The sequence below is a fragment of the Nanorana parkeri genome, unplaced genomic scaffold (assembly GCF_000935625.1).
Source record: "Nanorana parkeri isolate BGI_ZX_2015 unplaced genomic scaffold, ASM93562v1 scaffold2, whole genome shotgun sequence".
Classification (NCBI taxonomy): domain Eukaryota; kingdom Metazoa; phylum Chordata; class Amphibia; order Anura; family Dicroglossidae; genus Nanorana; species Nanorana parkeri.
The window spans coordinates 1,396,613-1,418,279 of NW_017306270.1; the positions used below are offsets into that span (position 1 = coordinate 1,396,613).

General features: G+C 41.8%; 1 protein-coding gene across 3 annotated transcripts in view; it reads right to left on the minus strand.

Moving 5' to 3' along the window:
* Positions 1–21,667, minus strand: part of CRTAC1 (cartilage acidic protein 1) — a 416,360-nt gene that overhangs the window by 153,954 nt on the left and 240,739 nt on the right. For all 3 annotated transcript variants that reach the window (XM_018563297.1, XM_018563372.1, XM_018563447.1), the window contains exon 4: positions 14,694–14,830. In XM_018563297.1, coding sequence (XP_018418799.1) covers positions 14,694–14,830 — 137 coding nt within the window. The remainder of the gene's footprint in view (positions 1–14,693; positions 14,831–21,667) is intronic.

Here is a 21,667-nt window from a genome sequence, read left to right on the forward strand (position 1 = left end):
TAAAAATAACAATAAAATTGCCATTGTATAAGAAGCTTGGAGGGTGTGCGGATGGAGATAAGTCTTATTCTTGTGCGAAGGTCCGACTTATTGAGAAAAATTGATTCACAATCTGAATGCTGTCAACAGAGTGGTCACATTGGCCATGCAGGGAAGGCAGGTGTGCATGGCAACTTTGTCAACACATTTGTCTATCTGAACCCTTGCTTGGAAAACTAACTTTACCATTACAAGTTTGCTGTGCATAAAGCTGACCTCCTGGGAGATATAAAAAAAGAAAGATAATTAAGTTGAGCTTTGTACGCCTTACAAAAATAACTACATACATGCAACTGTGCCCATATTTGTATTGATATCATCCTTCAGCCATACCTTACACGGGAGCCCTAACAGGAGCCAATCTGGCTCTGTTGTGTGCACATGTGCAGACAGGAGGAGAGAGCAGAGTTGATCACTTTTTGGTTTTCTACTGCTTTTACATTTTCCAATCAGCAGGCTGCAGGCAGGGGGTTAAAGAACTCTGTATTTCTCAACTTTTACACAGAAAGTAGTGTCATCCTCCCCGCTGAGCTGTCTGGCAGAGATGTATGACTAACAAACGTGGCTAGACAGAAAAATCAGCTCACATATGTGCATAAATGTATGCCCGGAGTCCACCTTTAATTTTGTCTCATGGGCTCACCTTCCCTGTACCTGGAAAGCTGTTGCAGAACGGCTCATGATACATTGATTCATTTTGCATGTGTCTTATTATAAAAGGGTTTTGGCCTGAGATAATGCATTTTCTATTCTCCAAATCTCCAAATCCATTATTCTGCTTTGGGATCTCTGGAGGCCATTAAAATGGACAGACCTGTATTCCTTCTGACGATGTATTACGCTTATAAATCCATTGCATTTTGGTGGAAATCCCAGTGCTCTTGTGCCTCACTCATGGATATTTCTAGATAAGACTTTTCACCTATGAATCAATTGTGTTCTTACGCTTAATATTCTAACTAGGTCCTCTGAAAATGTGTACTGCGTGGTGGTGTATTTCATCATGCTTACTATATATAGTATACCCGACATTTTCCTTGGTAATACATGGAGATTAAAGAGACACTGTGGCCAAACGATTAATTTCAGAAAAATCCTCTCATTCGATTATAGGCGCATTTGACATATTTTATATGTGTTATTTAGCTGTAAAAGTCTCTCTTGTGTAGATACCCACAAGCCTTGGCACTGCTGCTGGGTGCCGCCATCTTGGATGTGAAGTAATCTGCCCCAGCAGACTCAGAGCTGTCACTCAAGATTATGCGGTTACCATTTGTTTCTAGTTTGACTATTTTTTTTTTTTTAGTGTTGAATCAGTTTTTATTAGTATTTTTTAACAGTTCCTTAACAATCAGTATCAAAACTCAAGAAGGGTACAAAAAGTACAGTCAGTACAAATACAACGAGGATATCAGGCTACATGAATATATGCATTGAGCAATGGTGTACTGGTGTGATCATTCAAGCATTAGTGGGAAGGTGACCTAGATTCGGTCACACAATACGAAAAGCTAAGGCCTTTCTATGTTATGCATAATTCCACCATAGTGAGGAACAACACCACGATGACTATGTGTACATTATAGATCCAGTGGGTGTCACCAGTGCATGTTCAAAAATTGTAGCTCATGTCAACATTGGCCGGTACCTTCTCTGGCCCAACATTTCAAACAACCTGATATGTCAGGAAAGTTGTAGAAAGGGAGGGGAACCTGAAGAGGGAAACTAATAGAGGGGAGAAATGTGGAAGAAAGAAAGAGGGGGGTGGAGGGGAGGGGATTGGGGGCAAGGGAGGGGGTCACAGCTTGTGAGCTGAGGTTGTGTATCGAGACTTGGTGTCCCTTTCGCCCTCAGGGTATTGCACTAGTTTGACTATTTTTGATGTGGGGGTGCACTGGGGGCCCCAGCATGCATTTTGGATTGCTCAGCCTCCAGTGCATCCCTGCACTTTTTGAGGAGGAGTGGGCTACCTCCAGGTACACCTGCATTTAATCTATCGACTGCATTAATATGCTCCAACATGGAGACTCATGAATAGAGTTAGGACCACACTTCACAGAGGAGCCTTGACAGGGCAGTGTGGTTTCTACATATTTTTGGCCAAAGGTTTGTGCAACTAAAACCTGTGTTTTTAACGCATACTGTTAGACAGGGTAATGTGTTTTGTTGCAGGCTAGCTGGCAAGTGTGCTGGGGACTCTTTGTTTTTTGTATTGTTGTAAGCCTTTCCATGTGCACCTTGCTACCAAGGCTTGTTATAAATTTATGCGGTGACCACATATTTCTAGTTTGACTATTTTTGATGTGGGGATGCACTGGGGGCCCCAGCATGTTTTTTGGATTGCTGGCCTTCCAGTACTTCCCTGCACCTTTTGAGGAGGAGTAGGCTACCTCTAGGTACACCTGCATTTCATTTATCGACTGCATCAATATGCTCCAACATGGAGACTCATAAATAGAGTTAGGACCACACTTCACAGAGGAGCCTTGACAGGGCAGTGTGGCTTCTACATATTTTTGGCCAAAGGTTTGTGTAACTAAAACCTCTGTTTTTAACGTATAGCCAGTTGGTTAGACAGGGTACTTTGTTTTGTTGCAGGTCACTGGCAACTGTGCTGGGGATTCTTCTTGTATTTTGTACTGTCACTCAAGTGACTCTCTATAGCAGGGGTAGGCAAATCCGGCCCTCTAGCTATGCCTGTGGCTTTCAGAGTCTTGCAATGCCTAATGGGATTTGTAGTTGCACCACATCTGAAGGGACAGTCTTTGCCTGCCCCTGCTTTATAGCAGTCCCCTTCACTCCTCCCATGGAGGTCAGGGGTGAAGGATCTGGGTCAGCACAAGCTCTGGGATGGAGGGAGCTGTGTTAGGAAATTAACTCTTCCTGGTGAAGTCATTTTCTAGAAGGTTTAGGGGCACATAGCAAGTTATCAAAAAATCAATTATGGAAAGGAAAAAATACTGCAAGTGAGCATTGAATATACTTGACTTTTCTGTGCTTTTACCTGATATTTTGGTGACAGCGTTTAAATGAAACTTTATGACATTTAGTTCACTAATGTGAGATAAGTATTACCGCTCACATGTTATGCAATTTATTTTCTTTAATTAGATGTATTTTTTGTCACTCAATTTCACCTAGAAGCTTCTATACTTCATTGTTCAAACTAAAGTAGATGTAGCAATGGCAGCATGGAATTCCTCCAGGAAGACAAAAGGTGCCCATACACGGTCAAGTATGTTTGAAAACTTTGGTCGATCGTACGATGTTCGCATGGTTGGTGGCGTTTCCGTCCGTCAAAAGTCGCACGATTAACACTGCACATGCGCAAACAAAAATAATTGGTAGTTAGTGGTAGTTAGAAAAAACACCTGGATGACTTGCGGTAATTGACCGCAAGTCATCCAGGTGTTTTTTCTAACTACCACTGATTGAACCTTGCGATAATCGGGGCCGGATGGGGCCGTTGTACGACAATCGTACGACGGTTCGATCATCGGACAAAAAGTTTTGTCCGATAATCGTAAGGTGTATGGGCACCTTTAGTGAGGCAAACAATAGTGCACCATGCCTTTGCAATGAGTGTAAACACTAATGGGTTTGCATGGCCTACATGTGCTCCAGCAATGGCAGCATGGAATTCCTCAGGGAGGATTTAGCGATGGAGAAAATAGTGGATTATTTCTTTGCATCGAGTGCAAACACGGTTGCTCCACCAAAAGCACAGATGAAAGAGTGAAAAAGCAGGAGCACATTTGGGAGACAGGGACAGACCTTGTCACCCTAAAACTAAAAGTACTTGAACAAGGACCAGGAAAGATGCAGATTTAAAAAGACTGTTTTTTGAAAGTTCATTAACCAGTTGACATCCGCGGTGTTAAACCCCCTTCCCATCCAGGCCATTTTTCAGTATTCAGCGCTGCGGTACTTTAACTGACATTTATTCCGTCATGCAGCGCTGTACTGAAATGAATTTTATACCCTTTTTTGGGGACAGATAGAGCTTTCTTTTGGTGGTATTTATTCACCACTGGGGGTTTTATTTTTTTACTATATTAAGGAAAAATTACCGAAATTTAAAAAAAAAACAGTTTCCCCTATATTAAATGATAAAACATTTATTATTACCCAATTTTTTGGTAAAATATAAAAGATGACAGATGCAGCAGTGCCGTCCGTCCGTTTTTTTACTACGGGCGGACGGCAAGAGGTTAAACTGTTAAAGGTTTTTTGATATATACATTTTTGTTTTTATGGGTCCTTTAACAAGTGATGCATCCATGATTGATGCTGTATTCTTTCCTAGTGTTTACAGTGAGGAAGTTGGCTTGTCCATTTTTGGAAGATTTTCGGCTCTCAGGGATACATCTGACCAGGCACAATGGTTATGCGGTACATTATGTGTTAAGGTGCACATTTTTGGCCATAAAAGTTTCATATTCATTAAACTGCGAAACTGTAAGATCCACCTCGACCCAAGGTGGCTCCAAACCTGAACCTCATTCCTATTAATGGCCAGAATTAATGGCCAATTACCAAGCACATCACAGAATAGCTGCTGAGGAGGATTGTTGATGACCATTCTGAAGACAAAAAGTGATGAGACATCCCAAATATTTATGGTTGTGACCAGAACAGGTGGGGGGGAAATTTTCCAACAGGAACACCTGTTCCAGTGACAATTAAGAGGGGATTTCCTGTTGTTGGGCCACAAAGTAATGATAGAATAAATAAAAAAGGAATCGCAATAATAAAAAAAAAATCTGTTGGGTTCTAACCATTTTCTACTCCATTCAAAACAAACTAAGAATGTTTTGACTGGAGATAGCCTTTGAGAATTAGCCGCATATTGCTTTTTAATTAAGCAGTCACTTCTTACTTTCTCAACAAATTACTTTTAGAGCTAGTCACATCCACATTTGATCCCGCTTGTCGTGTCATTACTGAAACACAGAAAAGTCAGAGGTGTGAGATGTGCACTGTGGAAGAAGAAGCCAGCAGATGACACCTGTGCCTCCTCTGGTCCCACCATTGTTCGAAGGCAACAGATGTGATTCTGATTTCCCGATAATTTGTTCCATAACAAACTGTACGAGACAGCACAGGGATGGAGGTGAGGTGACAGACAGTGTGAATCACACAGACAAGCAAAACCATTTGTCAAACCAAGTTCCCAAAATACCTAGTTATTAAGTTGAGCTCCTTTGTTCAGAGTTCTGCAGTTCAACGTGCTGTCTGTGATAATGAAGAGATCCAGTTCAAACTAAGAAGCATCACTTAATACACGCTGCAGGTAAGTCAGCCAGTCACTCCCCCCGTCATTGCCTGTAAAGTAGGAGTATGTGGGGTACAGGCTCTTAATTGAGCTGGGATGAGTCAGTGTTTGACTTGTTCATTGATCTACCTGTGCGATGTACTTCAAGTTTCAAGATAATAGGCAGCAACAAAGAAGACATTTCACCCACCGAAGATAAAGTGTCATTTGTAGAAGTCTGATTACAGATCACAGCGCATTGAATACTTACTGCAGCAAAATGTACAGTCATGCCTCTATTAAGAGACACATTAAACTTCAGTGAATTTGGTTGTACAATGACACAAACATGGCAGCAGACAAGCACTACCCATTGGGATGTTGATCAGATAGTATAGAGTGTAGCCATGTTCCTTTTGTCTCTCAAGCCTCTGTACTGGGTAATGATTCTGCCTTTCATGTTAAACTTTGGTGTGGTACTGTGCAACCACATGATGTCATCAATGATGTAGGAAGGGAAAATGTTGATGAATCCCCTGTTAGTTCAATATCACAGAGCAGACTGTGCGGCACATTGGTCCTAGTTAGGTATGGACCTTGGAAAAGGCACCTTGAGGAAGCTTTTCAGGGCTTTTCACCTCACTTTTGTATGTCCACAACATATAACAGAAGGTCTTCTCACAAGAGTCAATCCATTACAAACATCCATTCAAATTCATCCTCCAGATTAGTTCTCTACTCCATTTGTTAAGCACCAAAGACTGAGTTCATCTGCACAAACCCTCTAAACAGAAAATTTCTGCCTTAAAAAAAAACACCCACCTAGGGTGGCATGTGTGTTCACCCATCCACATTTTCCCTGGCCTGATTCCACAGCCCTCAACACACACAGACCCAAATTCTTATCATGCACAGGCTTTATTCTGTAGCCTAAAACCAAACTTCCACAACCTAGGCAACAGTACAGTAGCACCCTATCCCTGGGTCATCCGGGGCTGGTTGTCACAATATCTATAAATAATTATGAAAAGGGCCTAAACCTGTACAAAAATTAAGGAAGTCTTGTCTGTTACTCTGTAATGGCAAAATAAACTTGTACTGAGAAAAAAAAAGCATTAGGGTTCCCCACAATTGATACCAGGCCCTTTAGGTCTGGTAGGAATGTTAGGGGGGATCTCCAATGTAAAAAAAAGTGTTGGGTTCCCCCCAAAAGTCATACAAAACCCTGGTATCGGGGAAGAATTTTAAGGGGAACCCCAACACCAAAAAACAAACAAACCATGGGCTCCCCCTAAAATTCCAAACCAGACCTTTAATCTTGTCACTGGCCTGGCAGGTCAAGAAAGGGAGGGGGAGAAGCGAGCACCCCCATCCCTCCCCCCCTCAGATGGGTAAAACAGAGTCGCTGTATATATTTCTTCTGTGTATTTAGCAGTTTTCCAGGAGTTTGGATTTAAATATCACTCCACACTTAACCGTAATGACTTCCAATAACTTTATAATTATAATTTCATAATTATAATCATTTTAATTGATAAACATTTTAATTTCCACAAATGATTATATACTCACATGTAAATGGAGTTACAAATTTTCACCTCACTCCTACCCTCACTGTCTATACAGAAACAAGGTTTCATAGGGGCTGACAGTTAAAAGGAAAAAAAAAAGTGTATTTTTGCCACTCTAGATGTGTAGTGACTTTTACCGCCTACACTGAAGGTTCCATCAGGGAAACATTTAAGGATATGGATAGGCTGATGGACCTTCTACTAAATTAAATACGACAAGTATGCACTGTAAAAGGCAGCGCAATATAAGTCACGGACAATGGAATTTTAACCGCACGCGGATAGTGCACCAAGCCAGATGGATCTCGGTGTTTAATCTAAGAGTTTGTAATTTTAAAAGCACATTATGGTTGTTATTTATTGACACATGCAGCACAAATTGAGTCACTTTATTATTTCAGGCAAGCATCGGACAGTTTTTAAAGCCCCCTGAAGAATGTGTTTTAAATGCTTTGTAAATTGGTTGTTTTATAGAGTAATGTATTTTATTAAACCCCTGTAGGACTGTAAGCGTCCTCTAATTATTTCTGGATGCTTTTGCAGATATTTTCCTGAAGACTGTTTGTTTGCAGAAATCATTACTGCAAACATATACTACAGTCCTCCCGCACAAAAATTCCTTCTATGGGTCAACTGCCGCTTGATGAATAGTATTGATAAAACTGATTTACAAAAGGACAAAAACATCTAAGTGAAACCTTGACATTTCAGCATTTCCCAACCTGCTAGTTGTTAAAGGGAAATATGGCAAATATAAATGAAAGTACGTACTTTCTGGTTATAGTTAACCTGTGAAACTTTAGCACGTACTTGGACAATCCGTATTTTTTCCTAAAGACATTATTTTTTAAGGTATAATGAGTGCATCATTCAATGCTGTAAACACAATGGTGGACAATTATCACTTTTAAAGGGGCCTCCTGGTTTACACACTGACCAGTCTGATTCCCTTAAGAATCTATTAATAATCAAATGGTAAAAATGTTAACATTGTTTGGAAATACACTATATTGGCAAAAGTATTGGGACAACCTTCCAAATCATTAGATCCAGGTGTTCCGTGACATTTCCTTGCTACTAAATATACCACGGTCAACTGTTAGTGGTATAATAACAAGGTGGAAGCAACTGAGAACAACAGCAACTCAGCCACCAAGTGGTAGGCCACGTAAAATGACAGAGCGGGGTCAGCGCATGCTGAAGTCATCAACTGTCTGCAGAGTCAATAGCTACAGAAGGTGTGGCCTTCAGATTGGCACAACAACAGAGCTTCACGGAATGGGTTTCCATGGCCGAGCAGCTGCATCCAAGCCTTACATCACCAAGTGCAATGCACAGCGTCGAATGCAGTGGGGTAAAGCACACCACCACTGGACTCTAGAGAAGTGGAGATGTGTTCTCTGGAGTGACGAATCACGCTTCTCTGTCTGGCAATCCGATGATCGTGTCTGGGTTTGGCGATTGCCAGGAGAACGGTACTTGCCTGACTGCATTGTGCCAAGTCTAAAGTTTGGTGGAGGCGGCATTATGGTGTGGGGTTGTTTTTCAGGGGTTGGGCTTGGCCCCTTTGTTCCAGTGAAGGGAACTCTAAAGGCATCAGCATACCAAGACATTTTGGACAATTTCATGCTCCCAACTTTGTGGGAACAGTTTGGGGATGGCCCCTTCCTGCTCCAACATGACTGTGCACCAGTGCACAAAGCAAGGTCCATGAAGACATGGATGAGTGAGTTTGGGGTGGAGGAACTTGACTGGCCTGCACAGAGTCCCGAACTCAACCCGATAGAACACCTTTGGGATGAATTAGAGCGGAGACTGCGAGCCAAGCCTTCTCGTCCAACATGAGTACCTGACCTCACAAATGCCCTTCTGGAAGAATAGACACACTTCTAAACCTTGTGGACGCCTTCCCAGAAGTGTGGAAGCTGTTATAGCAGCAAAGGGTGGGCCAACTCAATATTGAACCTTACGGACCAAGACTGGTATGCTATTAAAGTTCATGTGCATGTAAAGGCAGGCGTCCCAATACTTTTGGCAATATAGTGTATCTTCCTTATACCCCCCTGGAATCAAGTACCTTTCCAACATTAACAATATTTCTGCATGTGAGTGGGCAACCAAGCAATGCAACATCTTCTCTGCCTTTATTTTGAGAGTTTACCATTACAAAGAGGTCTGTGATCATCCAATAATCAGCAGCAGTAAACCAGTGAGTTTGCTCTAGTGAATGCAATTTATTGGTTTAAAAAGGATCATGCTAGATGATGCTTCCCACAACAACCAGTCAGCTTCCCTCTAACGTATAGATTAGAAAGTGAGAAGGAAAAACAAATTAGTTGTTACAGCAGAAACAAAATGCTCCCTTTAGAATGCATTCCAGTAATAAGGCCCACCCTGTGTATTGGGATAACAAACTGCACTCCACCTATTTTGTACCTCCCACTACTTATGACTACTCTAGCAAATAGATTGCTAACCTGGCAGGCCTTGTTCCTGCTTTCCAAGCTTTTAGGAGCATAGTATTCATGGAACCAGATAGGTCCTTATCTCCTAAGACCTGGGATTCAACAGCTGTGCAGTGAAAAGCCAGCAACAGTTAAACAGGGTAGTGAACTACTCCTGAGGGGCCACAAAGAACCTGCCAGGAGTCTGATGAGATCCAGGTTCCACACCGCCTGGGTCCATTTGGCAAGATTAGTAGCACTGGAATTCTTTCCATTTTGATTCTGCAAAGCAGATAAAGAGGGAACTCCAGAGGTGAAAAGGTTTAAATAAGCTGAACCGATCAAATGGATTCACCAGAGCATCCACTGCTAAGGCTAGAGGATCCCGGGTCCTGGCGACAAAATTGCTCAATTTATCGCCGAAGCTGGAAGCCAGGAGGTCCAAATTTGGGATTCCCCATCTGCTACAGAAGTCTTGAAACGCGGGTAAAGGGACTGTTCCCCTAAGTCAAGATGTTGATGACTGAGGAGGTCCATCTGCCAATTTTAATGCTGAGAATGCGCATTATGGACAGTGCTGTAGCGTAGAGCTCTGCCCTAGCCAGAAAATGGTCGGCTTCTTCTTAAGCTGCAAGACTTCTGGTTCCTTCCTGATGTGTGATGTACATGACAGAATGCAGGCTTGGAAAATTTTGAAAGTACAAGGTTTAGGATGAGATTCGGTCCTCGGCTTGACCTTGGACTTGAAGAAACTAAAGGTCTGCTTCTTATTTTGATGGGGCAATAGGTGTTCTTTCCTCCTATCTCTTGCTTCATAAATTTGCCTGTGACACATGAAGTGTTGCAGCACAAAGCTCTAGAGCATTAACTCTGAGGTGAATAGCTGGAGACACAGTTAACGCATGCCAGACTCCGCAAAGGGCAAGGTCCTAGACTTACTGCAGTAGTGGTTTGGAAGCTCCATGTGGCCACAGTCACAGTCACAGTAACCAGGACTGGTGATCACCAATGCAGGGCCTAGGGAAACAAAGCCCATCCCAAACAGTCTTTACGCCACCGTTAGACATACTCCCTAAGGGGTCTTTAAGGATGGGATTCAACCAGATGGGTGCATCACTGGACCTGTAAAGCTCTCTGCGGCTAATTCATTAAGCACACAAAAGGGGAATTTATCAACACTGGAGCAGACAAAATCTGGAGCAGTTGCCAAAGACAAGCAATCAGCTTCTCTCTTCAGTTTGTTCAGGTTAGATTTGAAAATGAGAGAAGCTGATTGGTTGCTGTGCACAGCTGCTCCAGTTTTTGTCTGCTCCAGTTTTGATAAACTGCAAAGTGAGTTCTTCCACCTCTGCAGCATCTGGAGAATCTTAATAGACGAAAAAACAATCTTGAAAAAGATGTCAAGTCAAATAAACAGGTTTGCTTCTGTATGAGGCAAGCAGATGTTGATTCTCCTAGAACACTAGCAAAAAACTGAAGCATGATGGTAGTGGAAGGAGTTATACTGTCTGTACATCAATTCTTTTGTGGCTAGTGTCCAATTCTCCTGGGGGTGGCAGTATAACCCAGTTGTCTAAGAATCACTCTACCATGGAGAACCTTACGGCTGAGCTGAAGGACACGACTGGTTCATTCGCACATACATGGTTCTACTGGGACCAATTTGTAGACTCCCCGGATTACACAACGCTCCTTTAGTGCCGTGTCAGCTGCTGGGCTCCGCTGTCCCCAGGGGGCGATGGGCTTCTTTTCTCTATATTCCTTTTCTTTGACATACTTGTCTATGACCTTTCTCTTCTTCCTCCTTCCACTCTTCTTCCTTGGCTGCTTTCTCGTGTTTTACTACTAACAATACTCGTCATATCTTCTGTTACTCTTTGTGTGTTTATAAAATTTGAAAATCTCCACTGATTTACGGGCGCAATGATGTGTACTGTAGACCTGGGACCACACGAGGCAGACTGTGATGTGCGATCGCTTCCTATATTTTCACTGCTTATTCTGCTTATGGAACCTATTGTGTCTTGGTACATGTACAAACGCTATCCATAGAGTTTATATTTTTTTTCTTGTACTGCCTGTATGTCAGAGGTCTTTAAAATAAAGAATTTGAAAAAAAGAATCACTCTACCCTATGTACCTTAATGAACGATTAAGGAACTTTGTTTTCTTATGTTTTATTTTTTCTTTTAAAAATGTGCATGCAAAACACGAGAGCTACAGCTAATTAGTCAAACCTTAGTATTAGCCTAAGTATAGTACCTTAGGGAAATACATAAGCACTTTCTCTTACAAAGTTCTCCTGCAGTTTACATGATGAGGATACCTAAACTAACAAATCCCCTAGGCAGTACTAATTCCTGCTTTCAAGTGGTCATTTGAGATACAAATGCATTGTTTCTGCAAGAGGTAGAATCACAATAGAGCCTGGAACAATATAACTGTGGCCACAATCCATTCTCCGACTTGTACTGAAATTGTATACATGAATGCAAAAAGGACATTACCATCACCTCATGCCTGTAAAAAAAAATACACACTCGTTTCAGGTCAAATGTACTGTTCTACTAGGACAGTAATATGATTTATGCCACTCTAGAAATGATGCCGTTTGACAGATTTAATAAAGCAAGAATCTGTTTTTCCTAAATGCTCCCTTGATGCTTTTTTTTACTGAGCTTTGTCTGCTAAAAAGTAGGATTATCGTTTTTGTCAAGGTTAAGTCAGAATGCTTTACATATTGTTCCGCTCCCATGGTATATATCAAGGTCTGCTATTGTTTGAGACTAATCACCGGCCCACCCCTTTGTCCTATTGTTCCTTATGCATAAAAATAATATGCAGATGTGGCAAGTTAGAACGGGATTTTCATTCAGCCGATGAAAGTCTGGTGATTTATAGCATTTTGGGGACAGTGCAAATGAGAACCACAAAAGCAATAAGACTGCATACTGGAATCACTGGAATGCATTTGCATATTTATGAACGGGCCAATGAGCAGCAGCTGTCATAGTGCCATATCATGTTGAGAGAGCACTGTCATATCATCATGTACTACCAAGGGGAAGAAACGTGACTCACAGTGACGCCTACACAACTACTTTATGGAAAAACCTACTGAAAAATACTGACAGTTTTAAACACTAACTAACAACTAAAGCTATGTAATTTAGAAGAGAGCGTACCTATGGCACTTTCTGTGCTAATGCTCAGGGGTTTAAATGAAGGAGGGGCCCATGGCAGATGTTCAAAAGTAGTTACATAGGGTGATGAGAAGTAAGGTGGGAAGAATAAGGGCAACAGGACTACTTCTGTACGGTAAAATGTTTAACATAGACCAAAACTTAAAAGGTTAACATTTGCTATGTTATAGGGAACACCTAAAAATGTTAATAGTGCTTATGCATGAGATTTGGTGTGAGAGGTGGTGAGGTCACTATTCAGATGATCACTTTCCTGAAGGCTTGCTGGACAGAAAGCTTTACTTGCGGACCCGGGGTGCAAAAATCCTTCTGCTTCAATCATTCTGTGGATCAGTGCTTTGCAGACTCAAGAGAGGGTTGATTGAGGTATGCTTCCAGAAGGCTCTTTAACTTGCCCGTGTTGTTTCCCTTTGCATTGCTCAAGTGACTTTGAGCTGTCTCTGAGCTTCTTCAAATTACTTTTGTGTTCACATTGACTTGCATATGAAAGCATTTGAGATACAATTATATGCCTGTGTACATGAGCCATAAGGCCCAACACTGCCTTTCTGACAAAGCTGATATTGTGATTTAGTATTCTGTCGCTATCTGTACGTGTGTGCAATGTACACATTATTGTGCATTGTTGATTGCACTCACTCTGGCTGATTGAAATGTCAGAAATGCTGAAAATCCTGACCACCCAGTGTCCTAGCAACCAACCAATGATGTGTTGACTACCTGCTCTTCCCAGCATCCAACCTGCTGACATCATTCAACCACCCTGGCAGCGGGTGGTTGGTTGCAAGGATGCCAGGCAGTCCTAGCAACTAGCACCAGCAGCAGTGGAAGTTGACAGCAGCAGTTTGCCGACCCACGGAGCAGTGCCCACCTTCAAGTGGTGCCCAGGGCATGTGTGGATATGCCACTGGTACCAATACTGCAGGGCCAGTTCATTCTCAACCTAACCACTGAACCATCACATTCTCAAACAATTCATCCCCACACAGCTACCTCCTCATGTATCATTTCCCCCTCCTCTTTCAGATTGTAAGCCCTCAGGGGCAGGGCCCTCCTTACCATCCTGTCTTGAATTGTATTGTAATTGTATTTTCTTCCTTATATTGTAAAGCGCTGCACAAACTGTTGGCGCTATATAAATACTATGTAATCATAATAATTCTAATGCTTCCCCTAAGCTCCCACTCGGGAGATTACATAAAAATAAGATATTAGTAATTTGAAAACATGAACACTGAGTCTGTTCATTGTGCTTCTCTCACAATATGTATAAAAGCCCTCAGATTTAGGTATGACATTAAAAGAACTTTCTGTTCATGTTGGTCCAATCCTATGTAAGCAATATTTCTACAAAGGTCATTTGCACTCTAAGCTAAGAACATCATGACTGGAACTTGCCATTGCTCAGATAGTGCCAGAAGTTATACAGTTCAAGAAGACTAATATGTCTTAGGGCTGAACCTTGTACTTAAAGTGCCATTTATCCTGGAAGTGCAGAGGCGTTGGCAGCGCCTCCGAGATGCCAATTTAAAAAAGGTCACATCAGAACACAGTTCAAGTCAGTAAAGTTATAAATGGCATGTACAATTACAAGCAACCAAAACAAAGTGAGAAGAGATAGCTCTGCGGAAGGCTTTAATCCTGCTGCCTATCAATATTCTGTCTGCAATAGAAAGAAGACCCTAGCACTTGTCCCAAAATAAAATTGTTCATTTTAAATGTAATTGCTCATTTGTGACAACAGAAGATTCCTTTATAAGCTGTATTGCCTTTCTTTCTTTTCGTATACTCATTCTGAATGTGTGACTTGATAAAGAATACAAGAATAAAGAGAGGAGAAACAAAAAAAGATAAAAGATTGGAAGGGAAAAGGCAGTATATTCCATTTGTCAGGTATTTATCCATCAATGTGAGTTGTTTCTACCTCTTTTCAGCACTATCTGCTTTTTAGGGGGAAAGGCTGACTTAAAATATAGTTATAAAGTAATCATTATACTTTTTTGACCCTCAGGTTGTCACATAAAGTATTGCAACGCAATGCGTTGAGGACACCTGACGCCAGAAGGAGTAGAATGATAAGTGAGGCTTGCTCTTATTTATGCATTGTGCCAGCTGAAAAAAGTCTCTCAGTCTGTTCAGGATATGCCGTGAATATTTTTCATGCTCCCTGCACACCCCTTACCTTTCTGTCGATGCAAGCCACCGAGCGCCCAGCAAACCGGCTCACAACCCCTCGCCGCATGTTAACCTCGTCACTGAGGATGTCTTCCCAGCGTCCATTTCGAAACTTGAACAGCTTATCCGAGTATGTTGCCATACCTGGAGAAGAAAAAAAACTATGAAACAAATGCTTGGCTTCAAAGATCAAAGAACATCAAGATAAATCGGACAGAGATTGGCTAATAATGTTTAGAGAACATGGAAAATGAGTATGGTAGTCCAGAAGCTACCTAATTTACCTTTAAGCTAGGGTCTATAGTATAGACTCTATACTGTAAATTCCAATGCAGGTCTTCTCAGAGCTTTTGGGTGGAACAGGAAATCGGATTTTGTGATATACAACTTAATTTATGGGTGCGACTACTATAAGCCTCACCCATAAAGTATAACCGCACTCTTGGTTTAAGCTTCACTCATTTTACAGTACTACCAGCCCCATACCCTCTCAATTTTATAGCTGTCCTCTTAGTGCCTCAGTTACCTCAAATTCTGGGCACCCTGATATACCAATTGTAACACTTCAGGTATCTTATTGGCCCATCACTATGATGGGTAGTCTTAACTGGCCAATAGAAGAATCAGGACACTTGGAGAGCTTAGCCAGATTTTTGATGCATGTGCGGCCACTACTAGATGCCTGCATATATGTCCAAGGGTCAGTTTACTCCTTTTAGTGCTGCAATTTGTCAGTAACTGTCAGGATCCAGAGCACCTCCAGGTGGCACTAGAGCCAGGTCCTGCACTTCCTGTGCTCACCTGCGGGTGTCTCCAGCAGCCAGGAACTGTCAGGTACCAGACCACCACTGGGTGGTGCTGGGACCTTCAACTCCGGCGCTCACCTGCGGGTGCCTCCCAGCTGTCAGCAATCATCCACTCTCTTGTGCTTCCTGGGAGGGTATTTAATCCCTCCCTGCCATCAGGACTGTGTCTCAGTATCCTGTTGTTTCCTGTGAATCCAGAGTCCCCAGTCCTGTTACCTGCCTCCAGTCCTGAGCCTTGTCCCTTGGCCCCCCTTGTCTTGCCCTGCTCCCTAGGTTACCCGCTTTGTATACCCTGGGTTTGTATTGCTCCTGTTATCTTTGTATGGGGTTGTGGCTATGTTTAGTTGATGCCACTTACTTATTTACGTTTGCTGTTGGGTGTTATGTTTAGTTTTTGTGCTGTTTTTAGTGCTGTTTTCAATAAATGGTATACAACTCATTTGATCTTGTCTAGTGTGGTCACACTAATTTGGTCCTCCTGCGTGGGTACCTGCATGCGGTGTGAGGACACCTGCGCATGGTACCCTGACAACAACAGATTTGTCTTTTGATAAAATTTGTATGGTCTGACTCGGGCTCACTAAGAACATAAAGGTACCAGCAATACAGGTATTGAGCCAATTCGGGATACAGATGTTGAAGCTAAGTACCAGGATAAAAGCTAGAGCCATTCAGTAGGTGGGGCTCCTTTAAAGTTTTTTTTTTTACAATGACAAAAACAAAATCAAATGCATTTTATAATTGGCAACTATAAAATATGTCAGAAACATAAAAAGGGAAACATTTAAAAAAATGAAAGTAGACCACCAAGATATGTTTCCATCACTTCATCATCTATTGTCATATTTTTAACCATATCTTGATTGGGTAAAAGGTTAAAAAAAATAGACCAGCTTTTCAGGAGCCAATATTTATATTTATCTTTGAGCCAAATCTGACATTTAACAAGAAACCCTAAATAAAGTTTGGCTTTTCTGAAAACCAATTAAAGAAAATGTATACTGTCAGCAAAATATATCCCTGTTGAACAGTTCTAACTGCTCTGAGATCAGATCCCCTGATGACACCATCAATGTAATTCCGCAATCACAGGCAGGACTGGGCAGGGTATGACGATTAAACTCCGGACAGGCAGCTGTCAGGCTATAGGAGCAAAGGGTGTCTAGGCAATGTCACATCTCAACTTTGTCCGGGCCCTAAAATGCTCTATTCACGCCTTGATACGTCATGATACATTTATATGCATGATAATGTACACTGATGGACATCTTAACACATGCATTGAGATATGTTTTGTGTGAGGGCTCTGATGGTGTGGGTAGGCAATGAGCCCAAATAGGTGGGTAAACCTTGAAAGGGCAATGGGCTATCGGGAAGCTCTGAATGGCAAAGTGACCTGGTACTTTTTAGACTGGATTCTCACCTTTGTGTTTTACCATGATGTGTTATGCATCATAACTCATCATAACAGGCAACAATACACATTGATGTGCATCTTAATTAATGCGTTGAGATATGTTTTGATGCACTTCTATTGATTTTAACGGAAAAAACACATCAAGCAGAAAAGGTGTAAATCCATCCTAAATAGACTAGGCCACTTTTCCATTTAGGGCAAAGTGACAGTGCCTCCTGATAACCAATCTCCCAAAGTAAGATATACTCATCTATGTGGGCACCTTCACTGCTTACCCAATCCATCAGAGCCCTTAAACGTTTGCTCTAATGAAGTGAGGTATATTCCCAACTTCACAGGTCCCCTTGAAATATAATATAAATAGATAAATATAGACTGTAGGGAGCACAGGCTCAACTTGTAGTGCAGTAAACCATGCAGGAGACAGAGAAACCTTTTATTCATCAAGGTAGCAAACAAACACATTTCAATGGAGGAGTGCATTGCACAAGTCCATAGCATAAAACACATGAAATATCTGCTCGTCCAATCACAAACTAAACCTAGGTCATTTCCTGATAACAAAGTACCCCCTAATGGGTTCCCTAAAACAAACCAGCTGCTCTGGTACCTTTTTTAGTGTTTTGTTAGCCTTTTCACACAGCAGCAGGCTCCCACAGCAGAGAGAGTGAGCGAAAGAGTTCCCTTTGAATCTAAGTCAGCTCACATATATAAAGGTCTATGCACAGCTGAGGTCTGGCTAACAAGTCATATGTGGACCTAGAAGTGGAGGCTTTATGCCACTCAAGCTCCAGGGCCAAGATCAGAACTTATTGAGAACTGAAAAAACTGTCCACAACCCTAACATCTAGTGCATCACAAGACATTCATACAGAGTACTAAACTGTCAATGCCCCCCCAGAGCTTATACAAGTTGGACAATCCTGTTCTTAAGGGATTCTATCACAGCGATTTCTGTTGAAGCAAAATATAACCTGCTATATGGCTGGAAGCTGCTGGAAGGTCGTAACTCAGGTATGGCTGCACAGCTCACAATCAAGCTTTCTTCCCTACTCCCTCTCTATAGCATATCTCTTCTGTTACACAAAACTAACTTTCACCTACCAATATCTTCATGTGAGTTTGCAGGTGTAAAAAATAGATGATTTGCTTCTGCTGTTGGCTCAAATTTTGACAAACACATATGAAACCACACTGTGACTTCTGAAATGCTGAATCTACATGACTCAAAAAGCCATGGACTAAGAATAGAGATACAGCTTTCAACCACAGAGGCCCAAGGCAGCCTGCAGAATGTTAACTTGACATGGCTACCTGGACTGGGCAACAGTCTTGTGTCAATAGTTGCAGGTAGAAGCCCACTGGTCTACTACCTGGCCTGATCGCTAATGTTCCTCCCCAAGATAAGTGGCACTGGCAAATTCTGTCTGCATCATACTCCTGCTCTGTCATTCTTTCGTGGAATCTTGCATCCCAGAAGCCTTCATGTTGAGACAGCTAACTGCCCCCCGACACACGAGCACGCACACAGCTGCATTGTATTAGAGCAACAGTATGTTATGTGAAAGAAAAAGAAATCAAACCCAACCATGTGTCTAGTACAGATTTACTTTTGCAAAAATTATCAAATCCTATGCAAGGAAAATAAAAAAAAAAAAAGGGTTTTTGCTTGCTCATCATCAGATGATTAAAGTCAGCATAACTTCCTGTCTGAGTTCTTTTTGCAAACTTTTTGTTCACTTATTTTCCTGAATAAGGTAAAATTGTGTTGATTTCAATCATCCAATCATGTGCAAGCCAAATTTCCTTGCACATTATTGGGTATCCTTTTCAAAGAGAATCTTTACTTTGTTTCACTTTATTGACAAAGACAATAGGGGGTTATTCACTATTGAGCCGAAGGATACAGCCGTAGCTTCGGCTGATCCTTCGGCTCTCTTTGGCCGCCGGAGCCCTTTGGTTCAGTTGAACCGAAGGGCTGCTGTATGAGCTATTCACTATAGCCCGCACAGCAGCAGCTCAGGCGGCTGAGTGGCTCAGCCGAGCCGAAGGCATATGCTTTGGCACGACTGAGACGAGGTGACAGCCAAAACGGGGCGAACAGCCTGTCGAAGGCCGGCTGTTCGCCCTGCAAATGACAGCTGGGTGGAGCCAGCCGTGATCTCAGCACAGTTGTAATGACAGATCAGGGTCCCCAAATGACCCGGGAATGCTGATCTGTCATTAAACAATAACAACTGGGCAGAGCCGGCCGTGATGTCATGGCCGGCTCAGCCCAGTTGTTATTCATTGGCCAGGGACATGCTAGAAGACTCTAGCAGGTGCTGGCCAATAGGAAACAGTTGGGTGAAGTTAGCTGTCACTGCCGCCCAATTGTTTTTTTTTATTTTATTTTTTAAATTTGTTTTTTCATTTCACTATTTGTTTACATTTTTAAAATATTTTTCAACCTTTTTTTCCCACTCTTTTTCCTGATTTTCTACAGAATAGCTGAGCAGAATGCCGAATAATAGCTATGAGAATAGGGGCGAACGGCAGCAAGTGAGCTGCCGGAGCTTTGTCTCAGCTGATCCAGATGTTGGATCGGCTGAGTTGAAGTCCCTCTGCACTTCGGCAGCTTAGTGAAGAACCCTTATAGAAATATTCACTACAATTAGAATAAATGCTCTATTCCTTTTGTAAGCATGGTCTCTGACAAGAACTGAACCAAGAACCCCAGCTTTACAAAGCAAAAGTACTGACTATTAAGCCACAAAAATCACTTCTGATGCAGTATACATGTGCATGTTTGACACGTTACATTTTTATAAGCTCTGTATTACATAATAAAGTGACACTAAACTTAGGAGTTAAACTGTAAAAATGCATTCAAGTACCCTAACTATTAACAAAACTAGGCCTTATTTGTGTATCACTCGGCTGTAGATCCTCAAATCATCTCTGAATTGGTGCTGACACTGTCTTTCCTTCTGGAGGGGGGCTACTTTTGTTCCCCATGGTTCCTGTGTGTGTTGTAAAGTAGTCACCACCCCATGCTCGCTCCCGTCATGGACTACAATCAATACAAATTAGTAAACTAAACATGAGATTGTAGTCCATCATGGGAGTGAGCTTGGAGCGGTGACTACTTTACAACACACACAGGGACCATGGGGAGCAAAAGTAGCCCCCCTCCAGAAGGAAGAACAGTGTCAGCCGAGTGATACAGAAATAAAATACATTTTTATTAATAGTTAAGGTACTTGAATGCATTTTTAAGATTTAACCCCTGAGTTTAGTTTCACTTTAACATTTTTATATTTCAATCTGTTTATTTGATTTTTTTTATAACCATATGGAATAGATATATCAACATATACATGACAACCATAAGAAAAAGTCAATATTGCTCGTCATTGTGTTGTATAATCATCAGACAAGCTTAGGTCCCCAAGTCTACTTAAGACACACCATTCCAACCGTGCCGAAGAAAGGAAAATGGTTGACTCTCCTCCAAATCTGAACTGAAGTCAGCTGAGTAGTGGAAAGAGAATTATGCAAAGTGGGAATAATATAAGCGTTATGTAGAGAAACATATAGGAGACAGAATTAGAGAAAGAGAGAAAAAGGGGACTAATCCTCCTGAATCACAAAGGTCCACTGAGAAATAACGTATCCATGGGCCCCATGTTTTGTCAAATTTTGTTTGTCATTTACCATAATCCAGTTTAATTATCAAATACCTATTACAATGATCTTACTGAAGTAGCTTTCTACTTATTCGTCTCAATTACAACTCTATACAAACTCAACCAATACACTTACAAACCTTGCCAAGTTTTTATACTGTATACGTTATGTGGACATCACCCAACCAGTTATGAGCTACATTTTGCAGATTTGTATCTCTTCTGACACCTTAGGGATTACCGTCTTGCTATTATATTTCATTCATATTATCTTTCACCCTCAATCAGTTTTCCCTGTCAGTATCAGATAATTGACATGTAACTCTGTCCAGAACATACTCATGCTCCTTCAATTGTCTGTAGACCCATCAGCAGAACACTGTAGACCCACCAGTAGAACGCTGTAGACCCAATAGTAGAATGTTGTAGACCTACCAGTACAATGCTGTAGGCCCGACAGTAGAATTCTGTAAACCAACCAGTACAATGGTGTAGATCTACCAGTAGAATGCTGTAGACCTGACAGTAGAATGCTGTAGACCTGACAGTAGAATGCTGTAGACACACCAGCAGAATGCTGTAGACACACCAGCACAACGCTGTAGACACACCAGCACAACGCTGTAGACACACCAGCACAATGCTGTAGACACACCAGCACAATACTGTAGACACACCAGCACAATACTGTAGACACACCAGCACAATACTGTAGACACACCAGCACAATGCTGTAGACCCACAAGCACAATGCTGTAGACCCACAAGCACATTGCTGTAGACCCACCAGTACAACACTGTTGACCTTCAGCTGGCTCTTTGTCAGAAAAGGGAATCAAATCTTTCACACTGATTTAAATCAAGATCTGAGCAAAGAAACTTTAGAATTTTACTTTCCTTCCAGGATTAATGTATGAACTTTAAATTTATAGTTCTAGCTGTCCTCTAAAATTCTGGAAACTTTTTTTGCCTACGAGCTTGTGGACGCTACAGAATGTTCTTTCACTTGTATTTTAATTCTCCTGGATTTTTATTTGCAAGGAGGTGAGTTCTAAAGCCAGGCTAGCTATAGCTCAGAGCTCTGACTGAG